The 14,471-nt window shown below is 43.9% G+C and overlaps 2 protein-coding genes across 6 annotated transcripts in view; both read right to left on the reverse strand.

Annotated features, from left to right (window-relative positions):
• LOC129854277 (lysine--tRNA ligase-like) overlaps window positions 1-1,583 on the reverse strand; it is a 28,133-nt gene extending 26,550 nt beyond the window's left edge. Inside the window, exon 1 of the mRNA XM_055921146.1 lies at window positions 1,549-1,583. Coding sequence (XP_055777121.1) covers window positions 1,549-1,568 — 20 coding nt within the window. The 5' untranslated portion in view covers window positions 1,569-1,583. The remainder of the gene's footprint in view (window positions 1-1,548) is intronic.
• A 633-nt stretch (window positions 1,584-2,216) lies between these two features.
• LOC129854281 (nuclear factor of activated T-cells 5-like) overlaps window positions 2,217-14,471 on the reverse strand; it is a 52,815-nt gene continuing 40,560 nt past the window's right edge. For all 5 annotated transcript variants that reach the window (XM_055921150.1, XM_055921152.1, XM_055921153.1 and 2 more), the window contains 11 exons: window positions 14,124-14,313; window positions 13,038-13,228; window positions 12,686-12,858; window positions 11,425-11,559; window positions 11,253-11,305; window positions 10,468-10,600; window positions 9,775-9,843; window positions 9,534-9,637; window positions 7,519-9,388; window positions 7,118-7,374; window positions 2,217-6,910 (listed from right to left, as the gene is read on the reverse strand). In XM_055921150.1, coding sequence (XP_055777125.1) covers window positions 7,136-7,374; window positions 7,519-9,388; window positions 9,534-9,637; window positions 9,775-9,843; window positions 10,468-10,600; window positions 11,253-11,305; window positions 11,425-11,559; window positions 12,686-12,858; window positions 13,038-13,228; window positions 14,124-14,313 — 3,157 coding nt within the window. In that variant the 3' untranslated portion in view covers window positions 2,217-6,910; window positions 7,118-7,135. The remainder of the gene's footprint in view (window positions 6,911-7,117; window positions 7,375-7,518; window positions 9,389-9,533; window positions 9,638-9,774; window positions 9,844-10,467; window positions 10,601-11,252; window positions 11,306-11,424; window positions 11,560-12,685; window positions 12,859-13,037; window positions 13,229-14,123; window positions 14,314-14,471) is intronic.

The raw sequence follows: 14,471 nt of genomic DNA on the forward strand, positions 1-14,471 counted from the left end.
TGACTGTGCCTTTAAACAGCTTGGAAAATTCCAGAAAAGGATGTCATGGCTTTGGAAGCTTCTGATAGGCTAATTGACATCATTTGAGTCAATTGGAGGTGTACCTGTGGATGTATTTCAAGGCCTACCTTCAAACTCAGTGCCTCTTTGCTTGACATCATGGGAAAATCAAAATCATTTTTTTGTTCATCCTTGGGAGCAATTTACAAACGGTACCACGATCATCTGTACAAACAATAGTACGCAGGTATAAGCACCATGGGACCATGCAGCCGTCATACCGCTCAGGAAGGAGACGCGTTGTCTCCTAGAGATTAACGTACTTTGGCGCGAAAAGGGAAAATCAATTCCAGGACAACAGCAAAGGACCTTGTGAAGATGCTGGAGGAAACAGGTACAAAGTATCTATATCCACAATAAAACGAGTCCTATAATGACATAACCTGAAAGGCTGCTCAGGTAGGAAGAGGCCACTGCTCCAAAACCGCCATAAAGCCAGACTACGGTTTGCAACTGCATGGGGACAAAGATCATACTTTTTGGGGAAATGTCCTCTGGTCTGATGAAACCAAAATAGAACTGTTTGGCCATAATGACCATCATTATGTTTGGAGGAAAAAGGGGGAAGCTTGCAAGCTGAAGAACACCATCCCAACCGTGAAGCACGGGGGTGGCAGCATCATGTTGTGGGGTGCTTTGCTGCTGGAGGGACTGGTGCACAAAATATATGGCATCATGAGGGAGGAAAATTATGTGGATATATTGAAGCAACATCTCAAGACATCAGTCAGGAAGTTAAAGCTTGGTCGCAAATGGGTCTTCCAAATGCACAATAACCCCAAGAATACTTCCAAAGTTGTGGCAAAATGGCTTAAGGACAGCAAAGTCAAGGTATTGGAGTGGCCATAACAAAGCCCTGACCTCAATCCCATGGAACATTTGTGGACAGAACTGAAAAAGCGTGTGCGAGCAAGGAGGCCTACAAACCTGACTCGGATACACCAGGTCTGTCAGGAGGAATGGGTCAGATGAATCAGATGTTGGAAGTCATGTGTCCTTCTCAGTACTATAAATTCCCTCTTTCTACTCCTCACCATTGCCCCACACTCCTTCGTCCACCATTGGACTGCTTTCCTCCTCCTCTGTCCTGACTTCTTAGGTATAGCCTCAGTAGCTGCCCCCCACTCAGTTATTCATACTATCCACACCCCCTCTTATATCCACCCGAGCCATCACCTGCTCCTGAAACTGATCCCACTTTGCCCTTCCAAACACCCACCTGTCTACTCCACTGACACCTCCTTCAACCTACTGTACATAGTATGGGGTAATGATCACTCCCTACTGTCAACTCCTTCCATACATTCCACTCAAAAGATTCCTGCCATCACACTAGATACCAGAGTGAGGTTCAAGGCAGACTCTTTCCCTGTGGCTTCATCAATCCTGGTCCCTCGGCCATCATTCTGGCACACCTCATCTTTCATTTCTATCAGATTTTCCATCACTTGGCCATTTCCTTCCATCGGTTTCCCCACACCACATTACCTTCTATCCTGGCCCTCCATCCTCTCCAGCTCCAAACGAGATCAACGCACCTACACACATTTTGACGTTGAACTGTACGCAATGACATCTCAGCGTGTTCGAGGGGATCAGTCACAGAAGACGCTGCGCGAAAGTAGTACTGCACCCAGACCACCAGGGGGATCTCATTAGTTAATTTTATTGCGGGCGGTCTTCATTTTTATAATTTATGTAACTAGGCAAGTCAGTTCAGAACAAATTCTTATTTACATTGACGGCCAAACCCTCACCTTCTTCATTGAAGAACACAGGTAATTTACTAATTATACATCTCTAATCACAATATTAAATTACATTTGAATATGTGATCATATTCATCTGGTTTCTGAGCATGCAAGCATGTTTTTTCCCTTTCTACTTCCCTCGCTCTCCTCCCTCCATAATGTTAAAACATGTTTTGGATGGACAACTACGGTAAGGCCATGGCGCATTTGATTGATGATTAGTTATGTTACTCTTGAAATGGAATTAGATTGATGTGCTTGTGATTTTGCCATTTCCAATCTTTCACGGTATGGGAATTTCATGTTGTCTTTGTGTCTCCTGAGCAAAAACAAAAAGTTGATCAAATGCAAAAATCGAACCAAAACCAGAAATCAGAGGGTGGGGAAATCAACTAGACAAAGGAAAACATATCATCTATCTTTATTAATATAGATACCAGCAGGTTTACATAAATATAATTGCAAGAGTATACAAATGCCCCAACAAAAGCAAAAATACATTTTATATAGATACATTTTTTAAAGGGTAATATTTAACAGTTGTTCACATGGTAGCTAAAAACACATAGGTGATATGCACTCCCCATGCTATCAACAGGTTCAATACTGATCACCAGAAAATAAATGAATGGAAATAAAGCAGACTTTCACATCAAACCAAAGCCAGACAGATTAAGGGGACACAAACAGAACATTGTGTGAACGGACTAACTGATGACATTTATAATAAAAACAAAACACCCTTGATGAAAATTCTGAATGACAAGTTTGTTTGAATTAGGTTGAAATTTGGGTTTGTCTTGACTGACACAAGCCCAATCATAAAAATAAAATAAAATCCCAGTGGCACACAGCATCAATACTATTTCAAAAAGTTACATAAATAATTAACATAATTACAATATTTCGTTATGGGTTCCCCTTTGCAATGAACAATCAAGAGAGGCTAGATAGATAAAATATATATTAAAAAAGTAACATTTTATATTGAATCAAGCTGCATAGCAGTTTGAGACAACTTAAATTGCACCGACATTAAACAAATGCAATTCATATTTCTGTGAAAATAAATCAGATGCACAACACTATACATTTATCTGGTCACTCATTTCTGTACGGCATTTGAAGCACACAAGTCGTATGGCTTGCAAGATACTAGTTATCAGGGGCTAATAACCACTGACATTAGTGTCACAGTGGTGAATAAAACAGGCAACAATGGTACAAGATAAATCTGGTCTCTACTATAAAAGTTTGTCAAGGCACAAGTATATCATCCAATGTACTGAGCAATACTTCTAAAATATATTTGCTGTACACTGATGTCATAAATCATTGGTTAGTCTGGGTGCAAATATGCTAAAAATATAGCTGAACTTTCAAGGTGACCCCTGCATTTCTGTAGTCATTGGTTGAGTAGGAAAAGACTTTCATTTTTAGGTCTTCAATAAATGAAACCTTTACCGGCACAATAAAGTATAGCAACACTCAATTACAAAGACTCATGTCGTCATCAATGTAAAACATGTAGCCTAGTTGACAAATAGCCCTCCTATTTTGTCAAAGCTCATACTACATGAGATATTCATGGGTTACATTTGAAAATAGGTATTTTTACACTCAATATGCTTATGCTTGAAAATAACAATCTTATTGTGTATTCATAACACAAAACATTAACATGTTGCCGCCAAAATATTGTAGGTATACTATATATAAAGAATGTACTTTATCATTGTAATTGGTCCAATGTTGAGTAAGGTGGCCTGATTAGCAACCTGCTCGGGTTGAGGTAACAAACACATTATGCGTTTGGAGTTTTTTGTAAACCCTATTAACAAATATTTAATAGATGCTGTTTTAACTGTCTGTATGGCTTTATAACTGGCATAGTTGTCCAATAACTTCCTTCACTTTCCTTATTCAAGAGGTGAAATAAGTTGTAGATGTGACAGTATAGGTTCAATGTTTCATGAATGATATCACAAGGAGTTGACTTTAAACTATCAGATTTGGACAAACATACTGTACAATTAATCTCAACCTGGCATATGAACAGAAATCTATCAAAGGGAAGAAAACAATGCACAGGAATGTACATGTGACTCAGTGTACATGGTACATTTTAACTCCCTCAATCATAAAGTTGTATCCCTGTCCTCACTTCTACAGGGAGAAGATAAGCTTCACTGACAGATATGTCACACAAGACCACAGCCAACTACAGTTTCAACAGGTGGGGAAGGGCCAAATCCACATAACTAATATTAATACAATTACGGAGTTAAATCAGAACCAAACTTGTACATCAAGTCATTTGTAGCACAAATATGATTGTGGGACACAATTTAGACAATATCTAAGACAAAAAATACCAAATAAATTAGATATGATTTCTGAAAAGATGTATTAGAACTACACCAGTAAAAAAGATATGATAAAATATTTGTAAATCTTATAAAAATTCACAAATACTCATGACTATTGGAAACAAAACTACTAATATTTCACAAGAGTTGAAGAAAGCCAATCACAGACAGCTCTTTTCTCTAAAGCAACTTAACGGTTCATTCTTCATGAGTAGGGTCCCTTTAAATATCTAAAAGAACACAGCTCAAACTCTGGGATGGGGAATATGGGGCCCCACCAATCACATTACTAAAAATAGTTTAAATACTCTCCATTTAAAAAATTTGCTTGTTTTTAAAGTGAATAAGAGGTAATGATGTTAAGAACCCACAATAAAAGACAACAACACTAAGAGAGAAAGATGGAGGCACTCAACAAAGCTGTTTTTGTTGTCATCAGAGACCAGCCCCTTGTTCATGTGTATACTCAGATTCAGACTAAAAACAAGACACAATCTTACTGTTGGCTCCACTCCAGCCCAATACTCACATGTAAAGAATAAAAGCACAAACCAGTTTGGCAGCAGTACAGGTGTAGGGTCTTAATTTGAGCCAGTTTGCTACAGCAGAAAAATAATCCTGCAGCAAAAGGAAATGCGAATTATTCTGTGGATTATAATTAATGGACATTTTTGTTGGGATTGATACATTTTTCATTAGGGTAAATCATGTCTGAAATTTCAAAGTCGAAATCTGACACACAAGCGAGCTGTGTGTCAAGAAGCAGTGCGGCTTGGCAGAGTCGTGTTGCAGTTGCAGAGTTGCAGCGATGGTACAAGACTAACTACCAATTGGATATCATGAAATTGGGGTTAAAAAGTACAATAAAAATATATACAAAAACGATAAAATACAAATAATAATAATAAAAGTTTATCTTGCAGTGCAGGAAAATTCTCAGCAACAAAAGAGTGATTAAATTAAGATCATACACCTGTATATCACGCCTGACACTAATAATCCAACTACAAACAACCATTCATGGTCAAGGCAAAACAGATAACTGCTCCAGTCATTTTCACCACTTTCTTCCTGTCAAAACATGGCGAGTCTCAAACGACAAATATGAACACACCAATCAATATGAGCCATAAAACTGGCCATTCATGAAGACGAAAAAGGAGGCTGTGACTTGAGGCCTTGACTCAGGTCCTGGGGTGGCCCACTGTCGGCAAGAGCGTTGGTATTTTACAGTAAGACAAACATACGGAAAACTCCTCTCTGATCTATGGATAAAAGTCCAGTTTGTGCGTGCCAGACATGAGCTAATACAAACATCTTCCATGGAGACATCCTTACAAAACAACACATTAACTACATTTGCGATAGAATGATACAAATAACAATATACTCTTTAATTACATCAGACAACCGTGCACACTGGTATATAGTACACATATATGGTTCTGATTTATTCAAAATGTAGGCCTATTATTTAATTGTGTAGACTGGAAATTAATAATTTAAAGGCTGGATGATTTCTTTTCTCTTGATCCACATTGACCCTAATCTAGAGCATCTCTCGTACTACAGAGTCTAATCAGGGAAAGAAATCCATGGTGTAATACTCAAATATTTGGAGTTATTCTCATGAATGGGTAATGGGAAGATGGCTGCCAATAAGAAACTGGTATTTCATGAAAGGAACAATAAAAAAACTAAAGCCATAACTCAAAACACATGCATGAGTAATAAAGTTGTCGAGATGTACTGACTTAATAGCTGACTAGTGAATGCATAGGCCAACTTAATGAGTAACTGGCCACAAAAGGAAAGCATCGTAAAGTGCTGAAAGAACTAAAGTCAAAATATCTTACAAAGGTTTATTTTTCACGAACTGTATATTTTCTTTTGCTATTTCCTAAAATACTTTTAATTTCGTATAAAAAGGACAACAATGCGTTATAAACAATTCTGAGCCCACACTCTGGTCCTGGAGAAGACAGAATGCTGTGGTAGCTTCTACCACCATCCTTATTAAACCACACCGCAAAGTGCTGCTCTGAGAACTGATGAGTTAGCCAAACATTACATAGTGTCATGTTTCATTAAGAGCTGGAGGCGACTAGCTGCGAGATACACTGAACACACTGACAGTTGTGGGGTAACTACAACCTATGTCCTATTTTGAGGTCCAGGTTTAGATGCAGTGGAGGACTGGTGCCCTGCTCAGCGCCACTGTGGAGCATCTACACATGAAAACTGTCCTTGGAGAAAAAGGCCGCTGAGGCTTACATGTAACTTGGAGTTCGGACAGGAGCCCACCGTTGAGTTTGTTTTCATTCTTCTGCCGTCTGTAATGGGGGTTCACACTGGGGGTCTTCTGCCATCTGTAATAGGGGTTCACACGGGGGGTCTTCTGCCGTCTGTAATGGGGGTCCACACCGGGGGTCTTCTGCCATCTGTAATGGGGGTCCACACCGGGGGTCTTCTGCCATCTGTAATGGGGGTCCACACCGGGGGTCTTCTGCCGTCTGTAATGGGGGTCCACACCGGGGGTCTTCTGCCATCTGTAATGGGGGTTCACACCGGGGGTCTTCTGCCATCTGTAATGGGGGTTCACACTGGGGGTCTTCTGCCATCTGTAATGGGGGTTCACACTGGGGGTCTTCTGCCATCTGTAATGGGGGTTCACACTGGGGGTCTTCTGACATCTGTAATGGGGGTTCACACTGGGGGTCTTCTGGGCTCCTAAAGGGAGGGGCAATTACATGTTTAAAGGACATAGAAGCATGTAAACAGTAGTCAGTGATTCAAATTTGAACTAGAATTCCAAATGGTTAATCCTGCTTTCTGAGATACCCTCAAGATGTTTAAACTGAACAACAAAAGTGCAACCGTTTTAAACACATTGGTAAACCAAACTTTTCAAATGTTTATATAGAGATGAGCATTCACCTGAAACCTATAGCAGGCCTAGTAGGAGCGAGTGAGGTTGTTGCCCTGCTCCTGCAGGCTGACGAGCAGGTCATCTATCTTCTCCATGTTCTGGGAGGCCGTCATGCTGTTCTGCATGCTCCCTGACTCAGACATGGACTGGTTGAGCAGCGACTGGATCTGGGCCTCGCTCTCTCTCTGGTTCTGACCAGACTGACTGATGGCAATGATCTGATCAGACAGAGTGGTTCCAGGAGAGTTTATCAGCTGGCCACACTCTGTATGGGGGAGAAAGGGGTAGTCACTGACTACATGCCACATGAAATCTTAATGAAAACCAAACAATGTCATATGCTTTTCTGGAGCATATTAAAAAGATGACATTTGATAAAAGGACAGATCACATAATCATGAATCCTTACCGTTCTGAATCCCAAAGAGGAAGAGGCCTGGCTGCTGGGTCTCGCTGGGCTGGTTGAGGCTCCCACTGACTGCTGTGTGGAACAGTGACCCTGGCTGCTGCACGGGGGAGGAGGTGGTGGTCTGCAGGCCTGCCACCCCATTCTGAGTGCTGAAGATGCCTGTCTGCGGGAGCACCTGGGCAGCCATGCAACCCTGCAGGGCAGCCATGTTGGATTGGGGCATGAAGAGAGAGACGGGCTGCTCTGGGCCGTTGTTGGAGCTGGTGATCAGCTGCATGGGCTGCTGCTCTTGGAACAGGCCCTGCTGGCAAGGCTCTGAGGGGTTCCCCACCACCTGGCTCTGGTCCAGGAAGGCCATGGGCTCAGAGGATTCCTGCTGGCTAACCGTCACCATGCTGGCCTGAGAGAACAGCATGGAGGGGTTTTGGGGCTCCTGAGAGTTCAGGCTGCTGCTGCTCATGGGGGGCATCTGGCCCTGGCCACTGAACAGCAGACTGGGGGGCTGCTCTGGAGTGGAGAGGGGGTTGCTGCAGAACAGTAGGCCAGCCTGCTGCTGCTGGGTCTGAGAGAGAGTGTTTGCAGGTGGATGAGGGGAGATGTTCTGAAACATGGAGTTCTGCTGAGGTGGCTGAGACTGGGGCTGGGAGGGCTGCTGCTGCTCCATGGGGGTCCCCTGCTGGATGGGGGAAAGCTGGGTCTGAGCCTGGAACACTGACTGGGGCTCAGGGGCTGAGGTCTGCAGGGCACTGAGGAAGGCCAGCTGCTGCTGCTGGCTGCCGCTAGCGGAGAGCTGCCCAGGCAGGGCACCCTGGGGGAGGAACAGGTTGGCGACAGAGGGGGGCTGCTCTGGGGAGAGGCTGGTCCTACTCAACACTGTCAGGGTGTTCTGGAAGAGGGTTGCCTGGACCTGCTCCTGGGTGGGAGAGGCCTTCTGAGTGTGGAACAGCGCCCCCTGTGGGTCCTGTGCCTCAGCCAGGGGGCTGGGGTTATGGAAGAGGGGTGGAGAGGGATGAGAAGGGGTCTGATGGAGGAAGTTGGTCTGAATGGAGAGGAGCTCATTGGCTTGCTGAAAGAGTGCTGCTTGCTGCTGCTGTTTCTGTTGTTGCCTCTGCTGCTGCTGTTGTTGGGCCTGCTGAAAGAGGGAACCATGGTTCTGCACCATGCCCTGCTGGGAACCCTGCTGTTCAGCGTTCTCACCTCGAGAACCACCCTGGAATATGCCACAATGCATTGGCATCTGTGATTTAAACAGCTCCTGCCGCAGGTTCTCCAACACTTGCTGTTGCTGTTGTTGCTGCTGGTGTTGAATTTGTTGCTGCTGAATCTGTTGTTGTTGCTGTAGTTGCTGTTGCTGAATTTGTTGTTGCTGAATTTGTTGCTGCTGTTGTTGCTGAATTTGTTGCTGCTGAATCTGTTGCTGTTGTCGCTGTTGCTGTTGGCTGCAGTACCCTTTAGCCTGCAGTTGTCTCACTGCTTGTTCCAGTTGGGCCACATCGTCTGGGGGGAATACGGGCAGCTGGTGCTGCTGGGGGGCAGGTTGAGGGGCCTCCACATGTTGACTGAGCCTCCCTACCGCCCCAGCATTGTTGCCGGCCCTGTCCTGCCCCAGCCCCTCTCTGGGCTCCAGGAGGAACTGCTGAGGTCCAGGTTGGAGTAGAGAGTCTGCAGGCACGGGAAAGGAGTTGGTGGGAGCGATGTCCTGCTTCTGTATGGTGCTCAGGGCCTCTGCAGTGTTGAAGACTGCTGTTTGGGATTCTTTAGGGTCACTGGCAGGTGGCGGCAAGGAGTTGGAGAACGGGCTGTTGTTGGGGGGAAGGTTGGAACTCATGTCCAGTGTCTGCTGGGCCGAACACATGACATCGGGGGTCCGCTGAGAATACAAAAAAACAGATGATACCTGCTAGCTTTTCATATATATTGGGGGAAAGATCGATATGGTTCATATGGATATGATTATACTATTAAATGAGGCATTATCACAGCCATGGCTGGGAATGCATTTGTAGAACTTTTACCTTGAACACGCCAGCAGAAGAGAGGTTGCTGGAGACCTCCATTGGAGTGACCTCTTCTCTCTTCACAAGAGGCAACATTGGGGGCATCAAGGCACCATCAATTACTGTAGGGGCATGAATGACAATGTTACAATTTTGTCATACTGAAAGCCAAGATACCGGAATACATTGATACCCCTCCCACACACCATTGCATTACAAACAAGAACACACGATACAGCATGGTAGAGATATACTATACCTTTCATCCGTTGATCAAAAGAGCAGGGCTTGCCTGGAGATGGAACTTCTTTCTTCACAGATATGTCCACTGAGACGTACACAGATAAGCAGGTTGAGTTATGGACATGCAAATCAGATAACCTTATTCTTCATACCCAGTCTCATTCTCCATCGTCTGCATGTCAGGTTTTCATATACAAAAATATAATATAATATGAAATGTTATTGTATAGAGTGAAAAACAATCAGGAATAAATCTGTATGACTTGACTGTTTTGTATAGGGCGCTGCCTAATCCGGTATCATGTTTAGTACATACTGTATATAAAAGGGTATTTTTGTTTTTAGATGGATCATCTACACTTCCATGTTTTGTTTCATTGTTTTAGTTCCTTTCTCTGTCACTTCCTGCTCACTCATTGATAGTTCGTGCCACAGTGCCCAGAGGACGTTTTGACGCCTGGAAGTGATGAGAAAAAAGGAGGAGACAAATACCCCCCTCTTCCCGAGTGGACATGGCTTCCTGTACTAAGGACTGTAATGGTAAATTTAGAGCAGGCTAGATGATATATCCACCTAATACAGTTGTGGTGGTAGAGTAATGGTTGTAATTTACACTGGCTGAAGACATGCTGAGGAAATTTCGCTTTGGTCCTAATGTGGCGCAGAAGGTGAAACAAAAGAACATTTGTTCATGGACTTATAAACAGACCTGGTTCTGGAGTGTATGTAAAAGGCTGCACGTCATGGGATCGGCCAGCATTGGTCACCACGTACATTCCCACACACACTGCAGACGCGATGGCTGGGTTCTGGTAAGGAGGAACCTTCACAATCAAGTGATTCTGAGGGGAAACGCATAACAGACAAATCCACTTAGCTAACAGAAATGTACAGTAGCCCCAGTCTTATAATTACATACATCAAGTCATGTGACAAACGTGTCAACATCCCTTATAAAACAGGTGCAAGCACAAAATGACTTAGATTAAATAATCAAGCGATGTCAGCACAATGTAGAGTTGAAAGAGAGAGAGAGCCACAATGGACATAATCCTGGCACAGACGATGAACTGGAGACTCCGTACGTCATCAACTAGTTCAGATGTGCAACACCTTTCAAACTTTGCTGACTAGTAAAAGGCGTGGCGGTGATTTACATAGTTTGCCTGGTTACAAATTGTGAGTAGCATTTGAAAGACATCTAAACACCTCAGGGCTCAGACAACTGATTGAGGCTTAGCTAACGAAGCTCTGACCCTCTGGCTCCCAAGGGCAAAGGTTTATGCAGGACTGTTGAGACACACTTACCACTGTGGCTCACAGTAATTAGGTGACAAAACAATGAGGCCATTCACCTCCCTGAGTGAGTAGCCATTTAAGATGATTACATCTAAACCTACAAATATCAAATGGCTGCTGTTATCTAATCACCCCGTTAAATCATTAGCATGAATCATTCTAGGACCACAATAAGCAGAGAATAAGCTTATTTACCTGGTGAAACAGCTCCATGTCAATTTCAGCCTCTGCCTTCCAAGACTTCTCATCTTAGGGGGGAAAACAATGAACGGTTTCATTAGTATGGTAGGTAAAGGAATAAATATAAAAGTTATTCATATACTGTAAGTACATGGATTTCAGACAATAATTGGTTGTGTAGACCTACCTGATACATTTTCCTGGAATATGACCTTGGTGTCCTTGAGGAAGTTCTTCCCAATGATGAAGACCTCCTCACCACCCCTCACCGAGCAACTGTGGAGGGACTTCTTCAGAATCTCAGGCACCCCTGCAGGCTGGGCTGTAGACAGGACAAACAGACCGTCAGGCTCTGAGTTCTGCTTGACCTAGCCTCTTTAACTAATATTCTGTCACGAGTACAGAACTGCTGGACTTCTCAGAGGAACCAGGGGATGCCAACAGAAAAGCTTAAAACAATTGCTCAAGAGTACCTTGTGATTTCTTGGAAGGCACATGTGTAATCTTGGGGAAATAGTAATTGTGCTTTAATTGCTTTGCCAGGAAAAATATGTGCTTGAGCATGTGCTTGAGATTTTAAGTATTTTTTTTTGTTATTTTACAGTATATGATCATTAACCAGACAGTAAAATGACTGTACTATAGGTAAAGTTGACAGTATCTTTGCAGTCCCCCTTTCTCACAGGCAAATAGAAGTCCCCAAGTTTCTATAAACAACAAGCTCAGACTCCTCCCACCTCCCAGTTTTCACAGGCCTTCAACACTCTCACCACCCCGCTCCACAGCACAACACACACAGACAGACGCCATTGGAGATTTATATTTTATGGACAGATTTTTGCTTGGTCGGATTGCACTCTGGCATTGTAAACAAAAAAAGTCCACACCTCTTTCTTCGGCCTTTCTTTCTCTCCCTCGTTTTTTTGGTGAAGTTCTGCTTCTAAAACCACCGACAAATAGAATTTCTTATACCCCAGAGCAGTCTTTCCTGTTTTTGCCACTCACAGCCACACCCTATGCCCACAACGGGAGGAACACATGATGCTGAAGAGAGTCTATAGACATGGTGTCTGAAAATGTACTTAAATTAGAAAATGATCTGCTAAGCATACATAACGCATTAGAAATGAAACTTCTAGACTGAATCAACTCTTCAGCTTGGAACTTAAAAACGAGATCAAAACAAATAAAACAAACCTAAATTACAAATGCTCATAAGACTATCCAGTCAAATTTTGACAGTAACGGCTCCCAACGGAGATTTCATTATTTACATCCTTGTTATTTACATCCAAGCTCCTTTTCATTTTCCTCCAGTCCACCCAACCCCCTGAATGAACCTCTCCCTCCCCCTAATCCCCTGGTGACGTGCGTCAGCTCTAAGCTCCGACAGCGTTCCTGAGAGAACTCCGGTGGGCAGATGCTATGAATAACCTAAAGCTACTCACTGCACAGGATGGGGGACGACGGTGTCTGTAACGTGAGCACCGAGCCGTCCGGCCTGGGGATGTTGACCCGAAACACCAGCCTGGCACGCGTGCTCTTCTTTTTGGAGCCGGCCACCCCGATACGAGCTTCCACATCAGCGTTACGCAGCTTCAGGATCCCCACGCAGTCCACCCTGCAGAGAGAGACACACACAGCACAGCTGTTAGACTGGCAAGCAGGCCTGCTGAACAAGGCCCCAGCGGCTGCAACAGCCCCCAACACACTCCCATTGGCGGTCTACTAAGAGGAGCAGTCTCCAGTATGTGTGATTTTACAAAATTGCAACAGCTATGGCAATAAGCAGATACATACGCCAGGGTCATATTATTGCTGGGGTCCAGGGACACTTCAATGACAGTGGTGCCCTCGATGTCCACCTCCTTGCAGGCTGTAGTGTTGCGCCCAGTTACCCTGCAGGCCTGGTAGAACCCATGTGGCTTCACACGCCCAGCGTCATTACCCACAAACACCTGCAGCACCACTGCCTCATTCACACCCTCCAGCTGTGGACAAGGAAACAAAGAACACTCAAATCAGAAAATAGCACAGCTGCTCCAATGTCAGCTCTACCTATTTTTGTAAGTCACTAGAGAATTTTGAGCGTGGAATATATTGTGCAAGTGATAGTTTTCACAAGAGCCAAAAGGGTGCAGCTAAAATAACATACAAAAGTGAATACGTGATAGACAGTGGCAGCTTTCTGCTTAGTAAGATGGTATCTTATAGCATTCTATGATAACAGAACTGTCACTGCACAACTGTCTGTTTTGCTGTCTACTTTGAGAGTAAAACATTTGAAATATGGAATACATTGTGAATAGCAATGCTGATACTGAGATATGACAAAGAAATGAAAACAAAGCCAAGATTTGCGGTGGCTATCATTACTTAAAGAGAATAATGATAGTTACCTCTTTTCTCGGTGGACGAAGAAGAAGAAAATCTGTTTTTATGTAGGTTATATAATATATTGCATTTAGCAGGCACATTTATCCAAAGCGACTTATTCATTCATGGGAATTGAACCCACTATCCTGGCGTTGCAAGAGCCATGCTCTACCACCTGAGTGCTGCCTTCCAACGTGTGTTGTAACAGCTAGCTATTAAACCTTATTTCATAAAAAGAAAATAACCTGTTGATATGTTGCATGACTTTTTATACAAGTTTCTACATAGCCTGTGACAATCACTGAATCACTGACATGTTAACCCAATGTAGAGGTGTTATGTAACAATGAGTATGGAGCAGGTTGATGGTGGCATTTGATGAAGGACAGATAAAGGCATATTTCCAAAGGGGTAGAATCAAAACAGTGACCCGTCTATGGGGCACTGACCGTCCACAAAAAGCCCTAGAGGCCCCAGCCCCCCTGGTCCTGTTGCTGGTTTAAGGCGTACCTTTAGGGTGGGGAAGCCCTGCTGAGTGCGGTCCTTCACTGACCCCCTGCTGCCCTCAGTCAGGTAGCGGGCTCTGTGCTGGGTCTCAGGCTGGACCAGGATCTTCAGCTCCTTGCCCTCACTCTTCTGAGGGAACTGGCTCGCTAGGGTCCCACCTTTTTGATGGGTTGTTTGGGGGCCATCTGCCGAACTGCAAGACAGACTGGTTAGCTACTGTGTCAGCCCAACAGCTCCTAAACAACCTACATTGAAACACGCAACACTAACATTGACTACAATACACTTGCTTATATTTAATGCAGGGGACTGTTTCCTTTCACTCATTCACAGCCCTGTCCCCTGCTAACC

Source organism: Salvelinus fontinalis, chromosome 4 (assembly GCF_029448725.1).
Source record: "Salvelinus fontinalis isolate EN_2023a chromosome 4, ASM2944872v1, whole genome shotgun sequence".
Lineage (NCBI taxonomy): Eukaryota > Metazoa > Chordata > Actinopteri > Salmoniformes > Salmonidae > Salvelinus > Salvelinus fontinalis.